This window comes from Mustela lutreola, chromosome 9 (genome assembly GCF_030435805.1).
Source record: "Mustela lutreola isolate mMusLut2 chromosome 9, mMusLut2.pri, whole genome shotgun sequence".
NCBI lineage: Eukaryota > Metazoa > Chordata > Mammalia > Carnivora > Mustelidae > Mustela > Mustela lutreola.
In genome coordinates, this window is record NC_081298.1 from 29,567,380 (window position 1) to 29,588,291 (window position 20,912).

At 39.0% G+C, this 20,912-nt stretch overlaps 1 protein-coding gene across 2 annotated transcripts in view; it reads right to left on the reverse strand.

Moving 5' to 3' along the window:
- The window catches only part of DNAAF9 (dynein axonemal assembly factor 9), a 132,488-nt gene that overhangs the window by 105,994 nt on the left and 5,582 nt on the right, over nt 1-20,912 (reverse strand). For both annotated transcript variants that reach the window (XM_059133811.1, XM_059133810.1), the window contains exon 2: nt 2,165-2,244. In XM_059133811.1, the coding sequence (XP_058989794.1) occupies nt 2,165-2,244 (80 nt within the window). The remainder of the gene's footprint in view (nt 1-2,164; nt 2,245-20,912) is intronic.

Here is a 20,912-nt window from a genome sequence, read left to right on the forward strand (position 1 = left end):
AAGTGCTAAACAAGTGCTAAACTTTGATTGCAGTAAGTGGAGGGGGGAACATATGTCAAAGGAAGGGACACAGAAGCCAACTGAAATGACAGCATAAGTACAGTAATGAACAGGTGCTTTTATTCATAGGTAAATTCATGGCAAAGACAGCCTCCACTCTTCTGAGGGTTATAGCTAGAGAGATAATCCAATGAATGGATTCTTTAAATCCAGTTTAAACATTTGAAACCTTTGGTGGGAATTCCAGGTCCACCATAGCTGTGGTTTTGTTTTGTTCTGTTTTTAGGTAAAATACAACTTTATTTAACAAAAAAAAAAGTAATTTCTACCATAAATCCATATTTCCTTCTAAAAGCAGAAAACTTGATCACATTTTCCCAAGTAAGCTCAGTAAAGTTATTGTTCAGTTTTTTAAATTTGAAACTTCGGCAATTTTTAAGGTTCTGCCCTTTATTTTCTCCCCTAACTACCATTTAAATTTCAAAGAGGGCTTCTGCAGGAGTGTGTGAGTGTGAGTGTGTGTGTGTGTTGAGTGTATATGGTCAAGATGCATTCTTCTCTGCTGGCATCAGCTGCTATTCATTTTAATTTTTATTTTAATCCAATTAATATATAGTGTATGAGTTTCAGAGGTAGAGTTCAGTGATTCATCAATCATTTATATAATACCCAGTGTTCATTATATCACATGCCCTCCTTTTTTTTTTTTTTTTTAAAGATTTTATTTATTTATTTGACAGAGAGAGATTACAAGTAGGCAGAGAGGCAGGCAGAGATAGAGAGGAGGAAGCAGGCTCCCTGCTGAGCAGAGAGCCCGATGCGGGACTCGATCCCAGGACCCTGAGATCATGACCCGAGCCGAAGGCAGCGGCTTAACCCACTGAACCACCCAGGCGCCCTCACATGCCCTCCTTAATGTCCATCATCTAGCATCCCTCAGTTTGTTTCCTATGATTAAGAGTCTCTTATGGTTTGTCTCCCTCTCTGATTTCAAATCATTTTATATTTCCCTCACTTTCCCTATGATCCTGTTTTGTTTCTTAGATTCCACATATGAATGAGATACGATAATTGTCTTTCTCTGATTGACTTATTTCACTTAGCATAATACCCTTTGGTTCTATCTGCATCGCTTCAAATGGCAAGATTTCATTTTTTAGGATGGCTGAGTTGTATTCCATTGGATATATATACCACATCTTCTTTATCCACTGTCGATGGACATCTGGGCTCTTTCCATAGTTTGGTTATTACACCATAACTGGGTTATTCTGGAGACCCACCAACCTCTGAGCTGAGTAGTGGAATCAGGATTCAAACCCAAAACCTGTCTAGCTCCAGAGCATATGTTAAAAACTCTGCACACTGCCTCTCACAAGCTTAAATGCAAGTGCTGTTAAGTGAAAACACAAAATCATGCATGGAATATGTGAGGAAAGACAAGTAAGAACCTAGCAGTGTTTTGTTTCTGGGAAGGAACTTGGGTGGTTGATGGACAAACCACCAGGCTTAACAATTCCACTTCCATAACTCAATACTATGGGTATAAATGAAAATGAGATAAAGAACATCAATCTGAAATGACGTTCAGAAAAATCTCCAAGATACATTGTCAAATGAAAATTTAAAAATTAGGTTAATGACAGTATGAATAAAATGTTCCTATTTGTGTTAAAAAAAAAAAAGATTCAATTGGCAATGCTATCTCTGGGGAGTGGAAACTGGTACCTGGGATGGTTAGGAAGCTCTGTTCATTATCATCTGCATACTGTCTTAATTTTTAAATTATATGATGCATTTTCATAATAAAAAAATTTAAAGAACAAATAAAGGCCCAGTTCTGCCACTTGCTGGTCCTGAGCAAGTCTGTTTCATGTTCTAGAGTTTCAGTCTCCCGCTCTGTAAAAAAGAGACAATGCTGTCCCCTTGCAAGGCTGCTGTGAGAAGAAATAAGGTAACATGTACAAAGTACCTACCCTGTGGTACTGCCTCCTGCCTCCTTATCCCACTGATAGGACACCTGACCTCATAGAAACAGCAACAGATTTCAAGAGAAAAAGAGCTGGGAGAAGGACGCTAACTCAAGCTTATCTCACAATGATACTATTATTAATATCTTCCTTGAACAGAAGCCAAGTTGCTCCACCTTGTTAAAAGCACTGACCTAGGATGCAGAGGATCCCATCAGGTTGAGACTTGCTGCTCTGGGTCAAGATGCTCTGAACCTTGCGGAGTCGGCTGCAGCTGCAACAAGAACAGAAATCAGCTCCTGAGTGTCAGTACATGAAGGCATGAGGATGAGGAATGATACTAGGGATGGAAAGTGGTCCTTGCCTAGTCTTGATATCAGAATATAAAATGAACTGGGAAGTACTCCCTTCTCTTCTATTATCTGGAAGAGATTATGCAGAATTTACCTGAAGCCTAAATCTGAACTGCTGATTATGAACTGGACAGTCTGTGGCTCAGTGGCTCAGTACAGAATGGAACCAAAGGCCCTCTCATGGTCAATGCTAGACAGGACTGGGACTCAGCAGCTGATCAGAAGTCTCTCCGGTGACTTCTCATTTTTGAGGATTATCAAAGAAGAGTTTCCACACTTATTTGCCCTAACTGTGATCTCCATCAGTTTGCCAAAAGCAAAAGTGAAAAATAAAAACCAAAAAATTGGTTTAAGGACCTAAGTGAAGTTCTGACTCATGATCACAACTACCCCCAATTAGAGTATCAGCAAAGGGTATTTGTTCCCATTTCTGGTCAGGTTTATTCCTGTGGCCTTAGTGAATAGTCCCTCCTCCCAAAAAAGAATAAGGAAAGGCACTCCCAGACATTAATATCACTTCTAAGGATTCCATGCTCTTCATACCAACCCTTCCTCCTTCCCAGCAGTCCCAGAAAAAAGATGCTCAATTTCCTACTTAAGACTGATACTTCTGCTAGATCTCTCCCTGTCACCTCCACTATTCCCTCCCTAACACTCCTGTATTTAATTTTAATCCAGAACTTCTACTTCTGGGTATATATATATTTAAAAAAAAAAAAAACCCGAAAACAAGGATTTGAAGAGACATTTGTATACCCATGCTCACAGCAGCATTATTTGCTGAAGTCTAAAGGTAGAAACAAGTATCACTGACATGAATAAACAAAGAGTGGAATAAACATACAGTGGAAGATCATTCCATTTTTTTAAAGATTTTATTTATTTATTTGACAGAGATCACAAGTAGGCAGAGAGAGAGAGGAAGGGAAGCAGGCTCCTTGCTGAGCAGAGAGCCCCGATACGGGGCTCGATCCCAGGACCTGAGCTGAAGGCAGAGGCTCTAAACCACTGAGCCACCCAGGCACCCCAAGATTATTCAATCTTAAAAGAAAGGAGATTCTGAAGCATGCTAAAAAAGATGGATGAACCTTGAAGACATTATAGTAAGTGAAAAATAAGCCATTACCCAAAAGACAAATATCATATGATTCCATTTTTAGGAGATACCTACAATATTCAAATTTATAGAGACAGAAACTACAGTAGTGGTATTGGGCTGGGGGAAAGAAGTGGGGTTACTGTTTAATAGGTACAGAGTTTTGGGTGCCTGGGTGGCTCAGTGGTTAAAGCCTCTGCCTTCGGCTCAGGTCATGATCCCAGGGTCCTGGGATCGAGCCTCACATTGGGCTCTCTGCTCAGCAGAGAGCCTGTCTCCTCCTCTCTCTCTCTCTCTGCCTGCCTCTCTGCCTACTTGTGATCTGTCTGTCAAATAAATAAAAATCTTAAAAAAAAATTAGGTACAGAGTTTTATAGGATGAAAACAGTTCTGTGGGTGAATAGTGGGATTATAGCACGACAGTATGAATGTATGTAAAAAATATATATATTTTAAAAATGGTTAAGATGGTAAATTTTGTTACAGGTATTTCACTACAAATAAAAATTTAGGTTAAAAAAGTCAATGCCATGTTGAACAAAGAGGGAGAACTCTTCTAATGTGAGAGAGTAAATAATAAAATTAATGTAAAAACCTTAATTTGATTTAAAAAAAAAAAAACAGGGAAATATCCACAAGACATCTGGAAAAATCTGAGTATGAACTGGGTATTTGACGTTAGTAGGGGAATTACTGTTAATTTTCTTAAGTGAGATGTTATTGTATTTATACCTAGAACGTTCTTTCTTTTTTTTTTTTTTTTTTTTAAAGATTTTATTTATTTATTTATTTTTTTTTTAATTTTTTATTTTTTATAAACATATATTTTTTATATACATATATTTTTATCCCCAGGTCTGTGAATCACCAGGTTTACACACTTCACAGCACTCACCAAATCACATACCCTCCCCAATGTCCATAATCCCACCCCCTTCTCCCCAACCCTCTCCCCCCGGCAACCCTCAGTTTGTTTTGTGAGATTAAGAGTCACTTATGGTTTGTCTCCCTCCCAATCCCATCTTGTTTCATTTATTCTTCTACCCACTTAAGCCTCCATGTTGCATCACCACTTCCTCATATCAGGGAGATCATATGATAGTTGTCTTTCTCTGCTTGACTTATTTCGCTAAGCATGATACGCTCTAGTTCCATCCATGTTGTTGCAAATGGCAAGATTTCATTTCTTTTGATGGCTGCATAGTATTCCATTGTGTATATATACCACATCTTCTTGATCCATTCATCTGTTGATGGACATCTAGGTTCTTTCCATAGTTTGGCTATTGTGGACATTGCTGCTATAAACATTCGGGTGCATGTGTCCCTTTGGATCACTACATTTGTATCTTTAGGGTAAATACCCAATAGTGCAATTGCTGGGTCATAGGGCAGTTCTATTTTCAACATTTTGAGGAACCTCCATGCTGTTTTCCAGAGTGGCTGCACCAGCTTGCATTCCCACCAACAGTGTAGGAGGGTTCCCCTTTCTCCGCATCCTCGCCAGCATCTGTCATTTCCTGACTTGTTGATTTTAGCCATTCTGACTGGTGTGAGGTGATATCTCATTGTGGTTTTGATTTGTATTTCCCTGATGCCGAGTGATATGGAGCACTTTTTCATGTGTCTGTTCGCCATCTGGATGTCTTCTTTGCAGAAATGTCTGTTCATGTCTTCTGCCCATTTCTTGATTGGATTATTTGTTCTTTGGGTGTTGAGTTTGCTAAGTTCTTTATAGATTCTGGACACTAGTCCTTTATCTGATATGTCGTTCGCAAATATCTTCTCCCATTCTGTCAGTTGTCTTTTGATTTTGTTAACTGTTTCCTTTGCTGTGCAAAAGCTTTTGATCTTGATGAAATCCCAGTAGTTCATTTTTTCCCTTGCTTCCCTTGCCTTTTGTGTTGTTCCTAGGAAGATGTTGCTGCGGCAGAGGTCGAAGAGGTTGCTGCCCGTGTTCTCCTCAAGGATTTTGATGGATTCCTTTCGTACATTGAGGTCCTTCATCCATTTTGAGTCTATTTTTGTGTGTGGTGTAAGGAAATGGTCCAATTTCATTTTTCTGCATGTGGCTGTCCAATTTTCCCAGCACCATTTATTGAAAAGGCTGTCTTTTTTCCATTGGACATTCTTTCCTGCTTTGTCGAAGATTAGTTGACCATAGAGTTGAGGGTCTATTTCTGGGCTCTCTATTCTGTTCCATTGATCTATGTGTCTGTTTTTGTGCCAGTACCATGCTGTCTTGATGATGACAGCTTTGTAATAGAGCTTGAAGTCCGGAATTGTGATGCCACCAACGTTGGCTTTCTTTTTCAATATCCCTTTGGCTATTCGAGGTCTTTTCTGGTTCCATATAAATTTTAGAATTATTTGTTCCATTTCTTTGAAAAAGATGGATGGTACTTTGATAGGAATTGCATTAAATGTGTAGATTGCTTTAGGTAGCATAGACATTTTCACAATATTTATTCTTCCAATCCAGGAGCATGGAACATTTTTCCATTTCTTTGTGTCTTCCTCAATTTCTTTCATGAGTACTTTATAGTTTTCTGAGTATAGATTCTGTGTCTCTTTGGTTAGGTTTATTCCTAGGTATCTTATGGTTTTGGATGCAATTGTAAATGGGATTGACTCCTTAATATCTCTTTCTTCTGTCTTGCTGTTGGTGTAGAGAAATGCAACTGATTTCTGTGCATTGATTTTATATCCTGACACTTTACTGAATTCCTGTATAAGTTCTAGCAGTTTTGGAGTGGAGTCTTTTGGGTTTTCCACATATAGTATCATATCATCTGCGAAGAGTGATAATTTGACTTCTTCTTTGCCGATTTGGATGCCTTTAATTTCCTTTTGTTGTCTGATTGCTGAGGCTAGGACCTCTAGTACGATGTTGAATAGCAGTGGTGATAATGGACATCCCTGCCGTGTTCCTGACCTTAGCGGAAAAGCTTTCAGTTTTTCTCCATTGAGAATGATATTTGCGGTGGGTTTTTCATAGATGGCTTTGATGATATTGAGGTATGTGCCCTCTATCCCTACACTTTGAAGAGTTTTGATCAGGAAGGGATGTTGTACTTTGTCAAATGCTTTTTCAGCATCTATTGAGAGTATCATATGGTTCTTGTTCTTACTTTTATTGATGTGTTGTATCACATTGACTGATTTGCGGATGTTGAACCAACCTTGCAGCCCTGGAATAAATCCCACTTGGTCGTGGTGAATAATCTTTTTAATGTACTGTTGAATCCGATTGGCTAGTATTTTGTTGAGTATTTTCGCATCTGTGTTCATCAAGGATATCGGTCTATAGCTCTCTTTTTTGGTGGGATCCTTGTCTGGTTTTGGGATCAAGGTGATGCTGGCCTCATAAAATGAGTTTGGAAGTTTTCCTTCCATTTCTATTTTTTGGAACAGTTTCAGGAGAATAGGAATTAGTTCTTCTTTAAATGTTTGGTAGAATTCCCCCGGGAAGCCGTCTGGCCCTGGGCTTTTGTTTGTTTGGAGATTTTTAATGACTGTTTCAATCTCCTTACTGCTTATGGGTCTGTTCAGGCTTTCTATTTCTTCATGGTTCAGTTGTGGTAGTTTATATGTTTCTAGGAATGCATCCATTTCTTCCAGATTGTCAAATTTGTTGGAGTAGAGTTGCTCATAGTATGTTCTTATAATAGTTTGTATTTCCTTGGTGTTAGTTGTGATCTCTCCTCTTTCATTCATGATTTTATTTATTTGGGTCCTTTCTCTTTTCTTTTTGATAAGTCGGGCCAGGGGTTTATCAATTTTATTAATTCTTTCAAAGAACCAGCTCCTAGTTTCGTTGATTTGTTCTATTGTTTTTTTGGTTTCTATTTCATTGATTTCTGCTCTGATCTTTATGATTTCTCTTCTCCTGCTGGGCTTAGGGTTTCTTTCTTGTTCTTTCTCCAGCTCCTTTAGGTGTAGGGTTAGGTTGTGTACCTGAGACCTTTCTTGTTTCTTGAGAAAGGCTTGTACCGCTATATATTTTCCTCTCAGGACTGCCTTTGTTGTGTCCCACAGATTTTGAACTGTTGTATTTTCATTATCATTTGTTTCCATGATATTTTTCAATTCTTCTTTAATTTCCCGGTTGACCCATTCATTCTTTAGAAGGATACTGTTTAGTCTCCATGTATTTGGGTTCTTTCCAAACTTCCTTTTGTGGTTGAGTTCTAGCTTTAGAGCATTGTGGTCTGAAAATATGCAGGGAATGATCCCAATCTTTTGATACCGGTTGAGTCCTGATTTAGGACCGAGGATGTGATCTATTCTGGAGAATGTTCCATGTGCACTAGAGAAGAATGTGTATTCTGTTGCTTTGGGATGAAATATTCTGAATATATCTGTGATGTCCATCTGGTCCAGTGTGTCATTTAAGGCCTTTATTTCCTTGCTGATCTTTTGCTTGGATGACCTGTCCATTTCAGTGAGGGGAATGTTAAAGTCCCCTACTATTATTGTATTGTTGTTTATGTGTTTCTTTGATTTTGTTATTAATTGGTTTATATAGTTGGCTGCTCCCACGTTGGGGGCATAGATATTTAAAATTGTTAAATCTTCTTGTTGGACAGACCCTTTGAGTATGATATAGTGTCCTTCCTCATCTCTTATTACAGTCTTTGGCTTAAAATCTAATTGATCTGATATAAGGATTGCCACTCCTGCTTTCTTCTGATGTCCATTAGCATGGTAAATTCTTTTCCACCCCCTCACTTTAAATCTGGAGGTGTCTTCGGGCTTAAAATGTGTTTCTTGGAGGCAACATATAGATGGGTTTTGTTTTTTTATCCATTCTGATACCCTGTGTCTTTTGACAGGGGCATTTAGCCCATTCACATTCAGGGTAACTATTGAGAAATATGAATTTAGTGCCATTGTATTGCCTGTAAGGTGACTGTTACTGTATATGGTCTCTGTTCCTTTCTGATCTACCACTTGTAGGCTCTCTCTTTGCTTAGAGGACCCCTTTCAATATTTCCTGTAGAGCTGGTTTGGTATTTGCAAATTCTTTCAGTTGTTGTTTGTCCTGGAAGCTTTTAATCTCTCCTTCTATTTTCAATGATAGCCTAGCTGGATATAGTATTCTTGGCTGCATGTTTTTCTCGTTTAGTGCTCTGAAAATATCATGCCAGCTCTTTCTGGCCTGCCAGGTCTCTGTGGATAAGTCAGCTGCCAATCTAATATTTTTACCATTGTATGTTACAGACTTCTTTTCCCGGGCTGCTTTCAGGATTTTCTCTTTGTCATTGAGACTTGTAAATTTTACTATTATGTGACGGGGTGTGGGCCTATTCTTATTTATTTTGAGGGGCATTCTCTGAACCTCCTGAATTTTGATGCTTGTTCCCTTTGCCATATTGGGGAAATTCTCCCCAATAATTCTCTCCAGTATACCTTCTGCTCCCCTCTCACTTTCTTCTTCTTCTGGAATCCCAATTATTCTAATGTTGTTTCGTCTTATGGTGTCACTTATTTCTCGAATTCTCCCCTCGTGGTCCAGTAGCTGTTTGTCCCTCTTTTGATCAGCTTCTTTATTCTCTGTCATTTGGTCTTCTATATCACTAATTCTTTCTTCTGCCTCATTTATCCTAGCAGTGAGAGCCTCCATTTTGATTGCACCTCATTAATAGCTTTTTTGATTTCAACTTGGTTAGATTTTAGTTCTTTTATTTCTCCAGAAAGGGCTTTTATATCTCTCGAGAGGGTTTCTCTAATATCTTCCATGCCTTTTTCGAGCCCGGCTAGAACCTTGAGAATTGTCATTCTGAACTCTAGATCTGACATATTACCGATGTCTGTATTGATTAGGTCCCTAGCCTTCGGTACTGCCTCTTGTTCTTTTTTTTGTGGTGAATTTTTACGTCTTGTCATTTTGTCCAGAGAAGAGTAAATGAAGGGGCAAGTAAAATACTAAAAGGGTGGCAACAACCCCAGGAAAATATGCTTTAGCCAAATTAGAAGAGATCCAAAATCGTGAGTGGGGAGAAAGGGGATAAAAAGAGGTTCAAAAAGGAAGAAAGAAAAAAGAAAAAAAAAAAAAAAAAAGAAAAGAATTTTTTTTAAAAAAGAAAACACCTAAGAAAAATGTAAAAAATATATATATATATATATTAGATAAACTAGTAAAAAATCGTTAAAAAATAAAAAGGTAACAGTTAAAAAAAAAAAAAATTTTACCCGAAGGCGAGAAAAAAAAAAAAAATGAAAAAGAAAAAATTAAATTAACTGCAAGACTAAAAAAAATCACAGGAAAAAAGCCATGAGTTCCGTGCTTGGCTTTCTCCTCCTCTGGAATTCTGCTGCTCTCCTTGGTATTGAAACCGCACTCCTTGGTAGGTGAACTTGGTCTCGGCTGGATTTCTTGTTGATCTTCTGGGGGAGGGGCCTGTTGTAGTGATTCTCAAGTGTCTTTGCCCCAGGCGGAATTACACCGCCCTTACCCGGGGCCGGGGTGAGTAATCCGCTCGGGTTTGCTTTCAGGAGCTTTTGTTCCCTGAGCGCTTTCCGTAGAGTTCCAGAGGACGGGAATACAAATGGCGGCCTCCTGGTCTCCGGCCCGGAGGAGCCGAGAGCCCAGAGCCCCACTCCTCAGTGCGCCCTCAGAGAACAGCGCCCAGTTACTCCCGTCTGCCTGACCTCCGGCCGCGCTCCGAGCTCACCGAGCCTGCGACCGGTTCAAGGTAACACGGAGCTGCGAGCTTACTGTCGGCTCTGTCTCTGTAGCCGGCTTTCCCGTTCCAATACCCGCAAGCTCTGCGACACTCAGACACCCCCGATCCTTCTGTGACCCTGCGGGACCTGAGGCCACGCTGACCCCGCATGGGCTTCACCCCGGTTTAGCCTCTGGAGCGATGTCCCTCAGCGGAACAGACTTTTAAAAGTCCTGATTTTGTGCGCGGTTGCTCCGCCGCTTGCCGGGAGCCGGCCCCTCCCCCCGGGGTCTATCTTCCCGTCGCTTTGGATTCACTTCTCCGCCAGTCCTACCTTTCAGAAAGTGGTTGTTTTTCTGTTTCCAGAATTGCTGTTCTTCTTCTCTTCGATCTGCCGATGGATTTTCAGGTGTTTGCAATCTTTAGATAAGCTATCTAGCTGATCTCCGGCTAGCTGAAGCAGTCTCAGCTTGCTACTTCTCCGCCATCTTGACTCCTCCCCACGTTCTTTCTTTTTTTTTTTAAAGCAGATACAAGAGGAAGTACTTAGCAATGTCATGCTATCTGTAACTCACTTGGAAAGGGTTTAACAGAAAACCAGAATGAGGAAAAGAAAACCAGAATGAGGAAAAGAAAAGAAAAGAAAGACAACACAAACGGCAAAACTGTTAAAAATTAAAAATTACTGACTCTAAGTGGTGGGTTATCAAGTATTCACCATACTACTCTCACCTTTTCTGTATTGTTTGAACATTTTATTTATTTTTTATTTTTTATAAACATATATTTTTATCCCCAGGGGTACAGGTCTGTGAATCGCCAGGTTTACACACTTCACAGCACTCACCATAGCTGAACATTTTCTTAATAAAAATCTGGGGTTGGGGCGCCTGGGTGGCTCAGTGGTTTGGGCCGCTGCCTTCGGATCGGGTCATGATCTCAGGGTCCTGGGATCGAGCCCTGCATCGGGCTCTCTGCTCCGCAGGAAGCCTGCTTCCCTCTCTCTCTCTCTCTCTCTGCCTGCCTCTCTGCCTACTTGTGATCTCTGTCTGTCAAATAAATAAAATCTTTAAAAAAAAAATCTGGGGTTGAAGGTAAGGGTGGAGCAATTTAGCGTTTTAGAAGTGGCAGAACAGAAATTGCAAGAAGATTAAGATTAAAGTAAGAAACCTTTCCCTGGGAAATGGTTATCTGCCCCTCTCCTCTCATGTTTACTACAAGATCAATCTTATAATCGTTCTCTGCACTAGAAATATTTTATCGAGTTGGTCCTTTGGCTCATTTCCTAACCCATATGAACAGCAGACAGACTGACTGCCAAGGTTACCAAGAGCTCTTTGGTTTTCAAACTAACAACCAGCCAGTGACAAAAAGCATGACTATGTCATGTGACCAGGAAACAAACAGCTCCCTCAACTGCTGCTGTGGAAAGCCAAGACAATACTGAGAATAGGAGTGAAAAGCATTTCTTTTCCACAAGTATCTTTGCCAAATAAAGTGGAAGCGGATAAAATATAGAAAGACCTTCCTTTTCCCAGAGTAAAACATTATCCTAATTAGTATCTCATTTTCCAGTCAAATTAATAAAGGTAAATTCAGTTCTTTCCTTAAACATTTTCCTGCTTCCCAAATTTAATTCTTAACCAGAACATAACCTATTGTCACTGAACCATTAAACTTGTCACTTATTGAAATACTTACCTATTTAAAAAAGACAAAACCCACTAAGTATAGGGAAAACCACAATCACAGGTATTCCCAGCACCCAGAATCAGCCTCTATTAACATTTTGGCATACTTGCTTTTATTTTTTTTTTTTATTTTTTTTAAGATTTTATTTATTTATTTGACAGAGAGAGAGATCACAAGTAGGCAGAGAGGCAGGCAGAGAGAGAGAGAGGAGGAAGCAGGCTCCCTGCTGAGCAGAAAGCCCAATGCAGGACTCGATCCCAGGACCCTGACATCATGACCCGAGCCGAAGGCAGCGGCTTAACCCACTGAGCCACCCAGGCGCCCTATACTTGCTTTTATTTACCTTGGTGCCACATGTAAAATATTATCCTTTCTTGGATGAAAAAAATGGGATATTAAAATTGTCATTGTTCCTAACACCCAGAGATCACCACTGAGTTTGCTGTATATCCACCAGTCTCTCTCTCTCTCTTTTTTTAATAGAAACTTTCAAACATACACCACAACCAGCAAGAGCACTGCCCTCTATCTTCCAGGTTTACCTGGGCATGGCTAACACATCCTAGGTAGACAGATGGCCTGAGTCACCATGGCTTTACAAAGTTCCTCTTTCAGAATACCTTTCGTCCAAGCAGACCCACTAATGTGGTTTATGTCAAATATGCCGCTTGTATACTATACTTTATTTCTGACTCTACTTGGGTTCAGATTCAGAATCTACATGTGATAGATAATAAAGTGAAGAAGCCAAGACCTAAACAGAAGCAGTTTACCCAAAATCATAAGGTTGAGCCAGGATTAGCAGCATCAAAATGTAAACTACCAGATACCTTAACTCTGAACTTTTCCTTTCTGCTACACCTCACTGATGTCCTGACAATAAAGTTTGCCACAGACACAGTATTTCCAAATCCTAAAAAGTCAGTCATCTCTATTTTTCCCCTCTTTGGTTTTATAGTAGTTAATTCACTCCTCACTGCTTTTATAAGTTATGATATACACAGCCAGGTATATTTCTTGTTTATATTTCATTATCCTGGTTCCCTGGAAATGAAGGACAAAAAACCTGAAAATTTTATTTTTGCCAGTTTTTTTGTGTGTGACTTTGTTAACTTTTTTATTTTCAAAATTAAGTAAATATTGAATATATTGTCCTGTATACTTTATGTTTTGATTGTTCCACAAAGTGAATCCTCATACTAATCTGATTCACCCTATCATAGAAAACTCCTGTGAACAAACTGGTGTGAATCTCTCTGTAATGTTTAGTTTGGGTGAGTTTTCTGGGGGGTTGGATTATTTTTACATAAAATCATAATCATGAGATAAATAAGTGCTCTGCAACATGTTTTCACTGAACGTTGTACCTTAAGACCTTTCCAAGTTAGTTCTTAGAACTCAACTGCATTTTTTAAAAGTGCCATACTGTATTCTTTTGTTTTTATTTAACCAGCCACTCTGAGTGAACATTCAGGATATTATTTTTGTAATAGCAAATAATGCTTCAAAGAATAACTATATCCATCTTTGGCACTGTAAAAATTTCTGCAAGGGAGGGACCTAAAAAGTAGCACTGCCCAGTTAAGAAGTACCTGCATTTTAAATTTTGATAAATGTTGCCAAATTGTTTTCTTAAAACAGTCACCTACAGTATACCAGAGTACCTGTTTCCCCACAACTTTTTAAACTATGTGTTATCACTCTTCACCTAATTCTCATTATCATACTTTTACATTTCTCCCTAATCACTAGGGAGACTGTCAAATGTTTATTGATCATCTATATTTCCTTTTCTGTGAATGCATATTCTTGTTCTTGACTCATTTTCTATTTAGTCATAGAAGGGGGTGTTGTGAATAATTTACATATTCCATATTTTAAAAGCCATATGCTGCAAATATTTTCTTGAAACTGCTAGACTTTGTTTATGGTATCTTTTTCATGCAGGAGATGTCAAGTTTTATTTAACTAAATCTGCCTAACTCTATCTTTAGGCTTAGGAGTTTTAGGTCTTCCTTTTGTGTCTTTCCCACTCAGTATTATAAAAAAAAAATAAAATGCCAATTATTTAATTGTGTGTGTGTCTGTGTGTGTGTTTTCAACATTTAGCTCTTTGCTCCTCTGGAACTTGCTTTTTTATTTTTGTGAAGCAGGAATAGAACTATTATTTTATCGGAGAGAAAGCATGAGCTGGGGGAGGGGTAGAGACAGCAGGAGAAGCCGACTCCTTGCTGAGCAGGAAGCCTGAAGCTACTTGATTCCAGGACCCAGAGATCATGACTTAAGCAGAAGGCAGATACTTAACTGACTGGGCCACCCAGGTGACCCAATATAACTGTATTTTTCCTCCAAAATATAAATGTCCCAAACCACAATCCTTTTCATCCTCTGATGTAGAAAGCCACTTTTAACATATACTAAATTATTATATAAAGCGGGATCCATATATTTGATTCTTATTTGATCTAGTCTCTCAGAAATAGTATACTTAAAAAACAACCAAAATTATTACTTGAACTTTACAATAAATGGGTTATTTTTATATCTTAAAGGGCAAGTTCAGTTCTATCACTGTTTCAAAGATCATGGTTTTTACTGAACATTTTCTTTTTTTTTTTTTTTAAGATTTTATTTATTTATTTGACAGAGAGAGAGAGATCACAAGTAGGCAGAGAGGCAGGCAGAGAGAGAGAGGAGGAAGCAGGCTCCGTGCTGAGCAGAGAGCCTGATACGGGACTCGATCCCAGGACCCTGAGATCATGACCCGAGCCGAAGGCAGCGGCTTAACCCACTGAGCCACCCAGGCGCCCTACTGAACATTTTCTTTTCTTTTTTTTTTTTTTTAAGATTTTATTTATTCATTAGAGAGGGACAGAGCACATGAGTGGAAGGAAGAGGCAAAGGAAAAGGGAGAAGCAGACTCCCCACTGAACGGGGATACCAACGTGGGCTCGACCTCATGACCTGAGCCAAAGGCAGACACTTAAACCACTGGAGCCACTCAGGCACCCCTGAACATTTTGTCTTTCTTTCTTTGATCTTAATTTATTTGTCAGAGAGAGAGTACGCACAAGAGAGCACCAGCAGGGGGAGTGGCAGGCAGAGGGAGGAGCAGGCTCCCTGACAAGCAAGGAGGTTTATGAGGGACTTGGTCACAGGCCCCTGGGATCATGACTAGAGCAGACGCTTAACCAACTGAGCCACCAGGGTTCTTGAACATTTTCTTTTTTCTTTTCTTTTTTTTTTTTCATTTTAAGTTTTAATATATATATCCAATACATATGAAATATACAAAATATATATATGCATCTTTTAAATTGATTTCAATCAAATAAAACTTCCCATTGAATTTCCATAGTGAATTAGTATAGAACATTTTCTTTTTAAGAAGAATTATAAAATCAGTTTGTCAAGTACAGACAAATTCCCGTTGAGAATTTGTATTATGATCATACTGAATCTGGACAGTACGGAGCTTCCCACTCAGGAACGTGATGCATCGCTCCTTCGTTCCTCTCCTGTTTATGTCCTTCTGTCAAGTTTTATATTTTTATTTATGTAAGTTTTACATATTTCTTTTTTTTTTAAGATTTTATTTATTTATTTGACAGAGAGAGATCACAAGTAGGCAGAGAGGCAGGCAGAGAGAGAGAGGAGGAAGCAGGTTCCCCACTGAGCAGAGAGCCTGATGTGGGGCTCGATCCCAGGACCCTGAGATCATGACCTGAGCCGAAGGCAGCGGCTTAACCCACTGAGCCACCCAGGCGCCCCTACATATTTCTTATTAGATTGATTCCTAGGTATTTTATAGTTTTTGTTCCCGTTTTGAATGTCATCTTGAATCCATTATCTTTTTTAAACAATTTGATAAACTCAGTTCTAAGACTTTTATCTATTATCATAGTTTTCCAAGTAGTAAAACATAGTGGTTTTATGTCTTCAACATTTACAACTTTTTTTTTTATTAACATTTACAACTTTTATTCCAACTTATTAATTCATCACGTTTTTACTTAGGACCTACCATGTGTCAGGCACTGGTTACTCAAGAGCTGGGGGGAGGACTTAGCAATCAGTAAAAGGGCAAAAACCATTGCAATGAAAATAGAAGAATTTACATGTCATTTATTTTTTCATTTACATTTCTTTCTTACACAAAGCTTGAACTCACAACCCTGAGGTCAAGACCTGAGCTGAGGGGCGCCTAGGTAGCTCAGTAGGTTAAAGCCTCTGCCTTTGGCTCAGGTCATGATCCCAGCGTCCTGGGATCAGGATCAAGCTCCATCAGGCTCTCTGCTCAGCAGGGAGCCTGCTTCCTCCTCTCTGCCTGTCTCTCCGCCTACTTGTGATCTCTATCTGTCCAATAAATTAAAAAAAAAAAAAAAAAAAAAAACCTGAGCTGATACCAAGAGGCAGATGTTTAACCAACTGAGCCACTTAGGAGCCTCTAGGACTTACATTCTAATTGGGAAATGAGTGAGGGAGAAATAAAAATAAATAGGAAAAATACATTTATCATATGGTGATAAATGGCTTGAGAGTCCTAAGAGGAGGGTGGGCTGCCCTTTTAAAGAAAGGTAGAGGAAAGGTTTTGCCCTGAAGGATGCCAGAGAGCAAGCTGCACAGTAATTGCAAAGGTCCGGAAGCAGCAATGTTTACAGCAAGTGAGGAAGACAGCAATAATAGGAGATAAAGGGGGGGGTGGAAGCTGGATTAGAGTCTTGTCAAAGCTCATGATTTGAGATTTTTCTTGGAGTGTTTTGAAAATAAGGATGACTCATATGAGATGAGTTGTATTTTCATAAGATCACTTTATTTACTATACTGGAAACAGACCAAAGGGGGACAAGAGTAGAACCTCAGAGACCAATTAAGAGCCTACTGCAAGAAGCAGATGATCATTTCTTTTGCTTATTATCTTTTTTATTAAGTAGGGGCTTGAACTCATAACCCTGAATCAAGACCTGAGCTTAGATCAAGAGTCAAAAGCTTAACCAACTGAGGCACCCTGGCACCCCTCTTTTGTTTATTTTATTATATTAGCTGAAACCTTATTATGTTACTTGATTCAAATCAAGAATGAATATTAATTTTTTAAATAGTAGATTGGGGGCATCTACTAGTATGTTAATTTCATTGGTAGATTTTATTCATTTTTACTTAGTTAGTTAGTTATCAGAGAGACAGAGTGTGCACTCACAAGCACCGGAAGCAGTAGGCAGAGGGAGAAGCAAGCTGCCTGCTGAGCAAGGAGCCTGATGTGGGACTTGATCTCAGGACCCCTGGATCATGACCTGAGCCAAAGGCAGACATTTAACTGACATAGCCACCCAGGCACCACTCATTGATAGATTTCCTGATGATAAACAACTTTTGCATTTCTGGGACAAATTCTACTTATTTATAAAGTTGTTTTCACCATACTTCTAGTTTCAATATACTATTGTTTTATTTAGAATTTTTGCACTTGTAGGGGCACCTGGGTGGCTCAGTGGGTTAAAGCCTCTGCTTTCAGCTCAGGTCACAATCCCACGGTCCTGGAATCAAGCCCCACATCGGGCTCTCTGCTCAGCAGGGAGCCTGCTTCCTCCTCTCTCTCCCTGCCTGCCTCTCTGACTACTTGTAATCTCTATCAAATAAATAAAATCTTAAAAAAAAAAAAAAAAAAGAATTTTTGCACTTGTAGTTTTCCTTGTCAAGTACTGGGATTATGCCAACCTCAGAAGAAAGCAAGTGGCAAGTTTTCTGAGGTATGTACTTAACTCAGCATGCTTTCCACTTCTACCTCCCCTGATAACAAACACTGTGCTCCTTCTTTGCCACAGTTTCCAATTTTGACTTACCCAGGAACAAGCCATGCTAAGGGGAGTCCTTACCAGGGATTTCCTCATTTTAGACCTGGAAGAAATGGCCTCAAGGGTCATAGTAATACACACAGAAAGAATATGTATTTCGGGCTATATGGATAGAGGCAACTATTATGATAGAAGAGTTCTGGTTCCAGTTCTGGAGGCCCTAGTTTCTACACCTCTTCCTGTAGGAAGGCTATCTCCCTATTATTCCTTCCAGTCACCTAAGGCAATATATTCTTCTTACTTAAAACCTTTGAGTTGGGTTTCTGTCATTTGCAATAGAAAGCATTCTTCTTAATAGAAAATCAATTCCAGGAAACATATCTATAACTTACTTTAAAAAGCTGTAAAAAGGAAATATCACAATATAGGATGGATTCATTGATAGAGGAATGGATATATAAGGCAAATACAGCAAATATATTAAAAGTGTATAATCTAAAAAAAAAATAAAATAAAATAAAAAAGTGTAGAATCTACGTATGGATACACATGAATGCCACTGAACAATTCTTTCAACTTTCCCGTACTTATGAGCACTTTCATAATAAAATGCTGGGGGGAAGTCAACTGTATGAATAATACAAACAAGCCTCATAAGCATTAATTTAGACTTCAGGTACTAATTAAAAGGAGCTACTGTAGGACTACTAGGGTTTAATAAACTTGGCCCTGAGTTAAAGTGGCAATTATTTACACCCCTTAGTGGGTGTCTGGCCACTCAGTCAGGGGAGCATATGACTCTTGATCTCAGGTTTGTGAGTTCAAGCCCCACATTGGGTATAGAGATTACCTGCAAATAAAATCTTAAAAATAAAAAGACCAAAAAAAAAAAAAACCCACTAGAAAAAACCTAGAGACTTGGAAGAAAGGCAAAAGGGCAAGATGTGTAGCAAGGCAGTAAATGTCATTGCCCACCAATGTCTTTGCTGGGGCAACAACTTGCAACGGAAAAAGCAATCCCAATGTTAGAACATGGTTAACTACTGACTGTAACTGACTTAAACTGAAAGGACACATACATACACACAGAAGATATGAATGAGAAATCACTAGCATCATTAAATACTTGATGACTTTAATTTTCTCCCAGCACTTTTTTTCCCCCCTCCCAGCACTTTCATGTTTCTTGTAGCTCACCGGACCTATCAGTAATCTTAAGCAATATAACTTTCATTCCACACCGTTACCTCCCTGTGGGAGAGGCAATCAGTTACCTAATCCATATCCATTCTCCCCTTCTTTTTCATTCACAGTACCCCAATTTTACTTGGGGCAGTAATGGCCCAGTTCCTCTGCTTCTAGAGCTGATCAATGAGACATGCAGGAGCCATCATGTGGAAGCTTCTGGAGAAACTCTCTGAAGCAAAGAGCCGACTTAACTAGGAGAACCGTCTCTTCTCCTTCCCCTTGCCTGACAGACATTATAGCTGGAGTTCTTCCAGCCATTTTGTGACCATGAAGCCATGGAATCCACTTGCTAAGAGCACAAAAATAAGCAGAAGAGGCCCCGTTTCCTCCCTGATGACCTTACACCAGGACTAGACTGCTCTCCTTAGATGGACATCTTTTGCAAGAAAAAATAAATCCTTACATTAAGTCATTATCGTTAAGGATCTTTTACCAGCTGCCAAATGTAGCTCTTAACCAATAGGCCACCTAACCTAAAATGGGTAAAACTGGTACCCAACTGCAGTTCAAGTCTACACATATTTCATTAACTGGGGTTAATAAGACACTCCACAAACTAAATTCAAGGACTTCAGAAAATGCTACCTATCACAAATGGAAATTGTTATCTGGAAGTCTATTTATAATACCCTGTATAACATCTTACTTTCCATTTTCTTCCTTTTCTCTGGCTTTCTCTGAGCATTTCCTCACACAATCTGCTCTTTGTAAAGTCAGTTTCACAAGTCTTCATTCAGAAAGCATCCACAATTACTTTCCCTCACTTCTTTGACTATTAAGTGCATGCCAAATATAAATGCAATGTGGGATCCTTGATTGGATCTTAGAGTAGAAAAAAAGATGTTAGTGGGAAACTGTGGAAATACAAATAAATAGTCCAGAGTGCTAAAAGCCAAGTAAACAAAAGTTTACTTAATAAATTAAAGCACTACACCATTATTAATTTCTTATTTTAATAAATGTGCGTGGTTATATGTAAGATGTTAACATTAGAGTAAGCTAGATGAAGGCTACATAGAACACTCAACAGCATATTAGCAATTCATCTATAAATCTAAAATTGTTTATTTCAAAATAAGAAGTTGAAAACAAAAAGCATGCCAAATGAGCTGACTTTTCCTCAAACCAGGGCTCAAAATCACAGATAAAAGTTTTAAACACCCATAATGCAAAACCTTTTCCTTTTCCTAAACTTTCAGGGCAAAACAATAATTTAAGCTGTGTAACTCTCGAGTGGATCTGCATCTCATTCACTCCCTTCTCTAAAAATCAGAATATCACAGAAAAGCCCAGGAGCTTCATATGAAACATTTTTAAGATACTGTATATATAAATGCCACCATATTCAATAAATAAGAGTTCTCAGTACACAGTCATCTCAGACACAAGTGAAAAGGCAGATACTGAGACCTCTACTTCTGGGTCAGAAATAAGACTGTAAAAGCCTAACTAAGCAAACCCTCTTTGCTTCTATAGGCACCACACCAAGCTTCCCTGGCCAGTATCTAAGCAAGTATACTGGAGGTAAAACTCTGTATTTTCATATATACAATACTTTGCATTCTGAGTTTTCTTAAGGCAGAGACCATCTATACAACAGCAATTATTATTTCTGTAGATCTGTAAAGCCAAAAGAGTGCCATAGGTATTGGCCACTGGCCATTAAGTATCACCTGAAGAGATAACTTGCCTCTGTGAGGCTCTAATGAAGTGTTCCTGTAGATCATCATTGTCATGAACCACTTCTCACCAACTAGCTCACATGTGATTTTTCATTCTCTGAACACTTATGAAATTTAACATAGCCCACAGCTTCCCCTGTAGTTATTCTCTATTAATTCGATAAATAATGAGTGCAAGCAATATTTCATAATAGCTTACAACAGCAGTTCATATTTAGTGAATGCTGTCTATGTGCCAGACACTGATCTAAGTACCAGGGCAAGCAATGTGGGAAATGGCAATAAAAAATGGTCCCAGGCCTTTGGTAATTTCCAGGGATAACAAAGAAAGCCCTTTCTTACTAGTCCCTTATCAAGGAAGAAACTCCACCTGTACATGGTATAGAAGATCCCCAGCACAGGAACCCC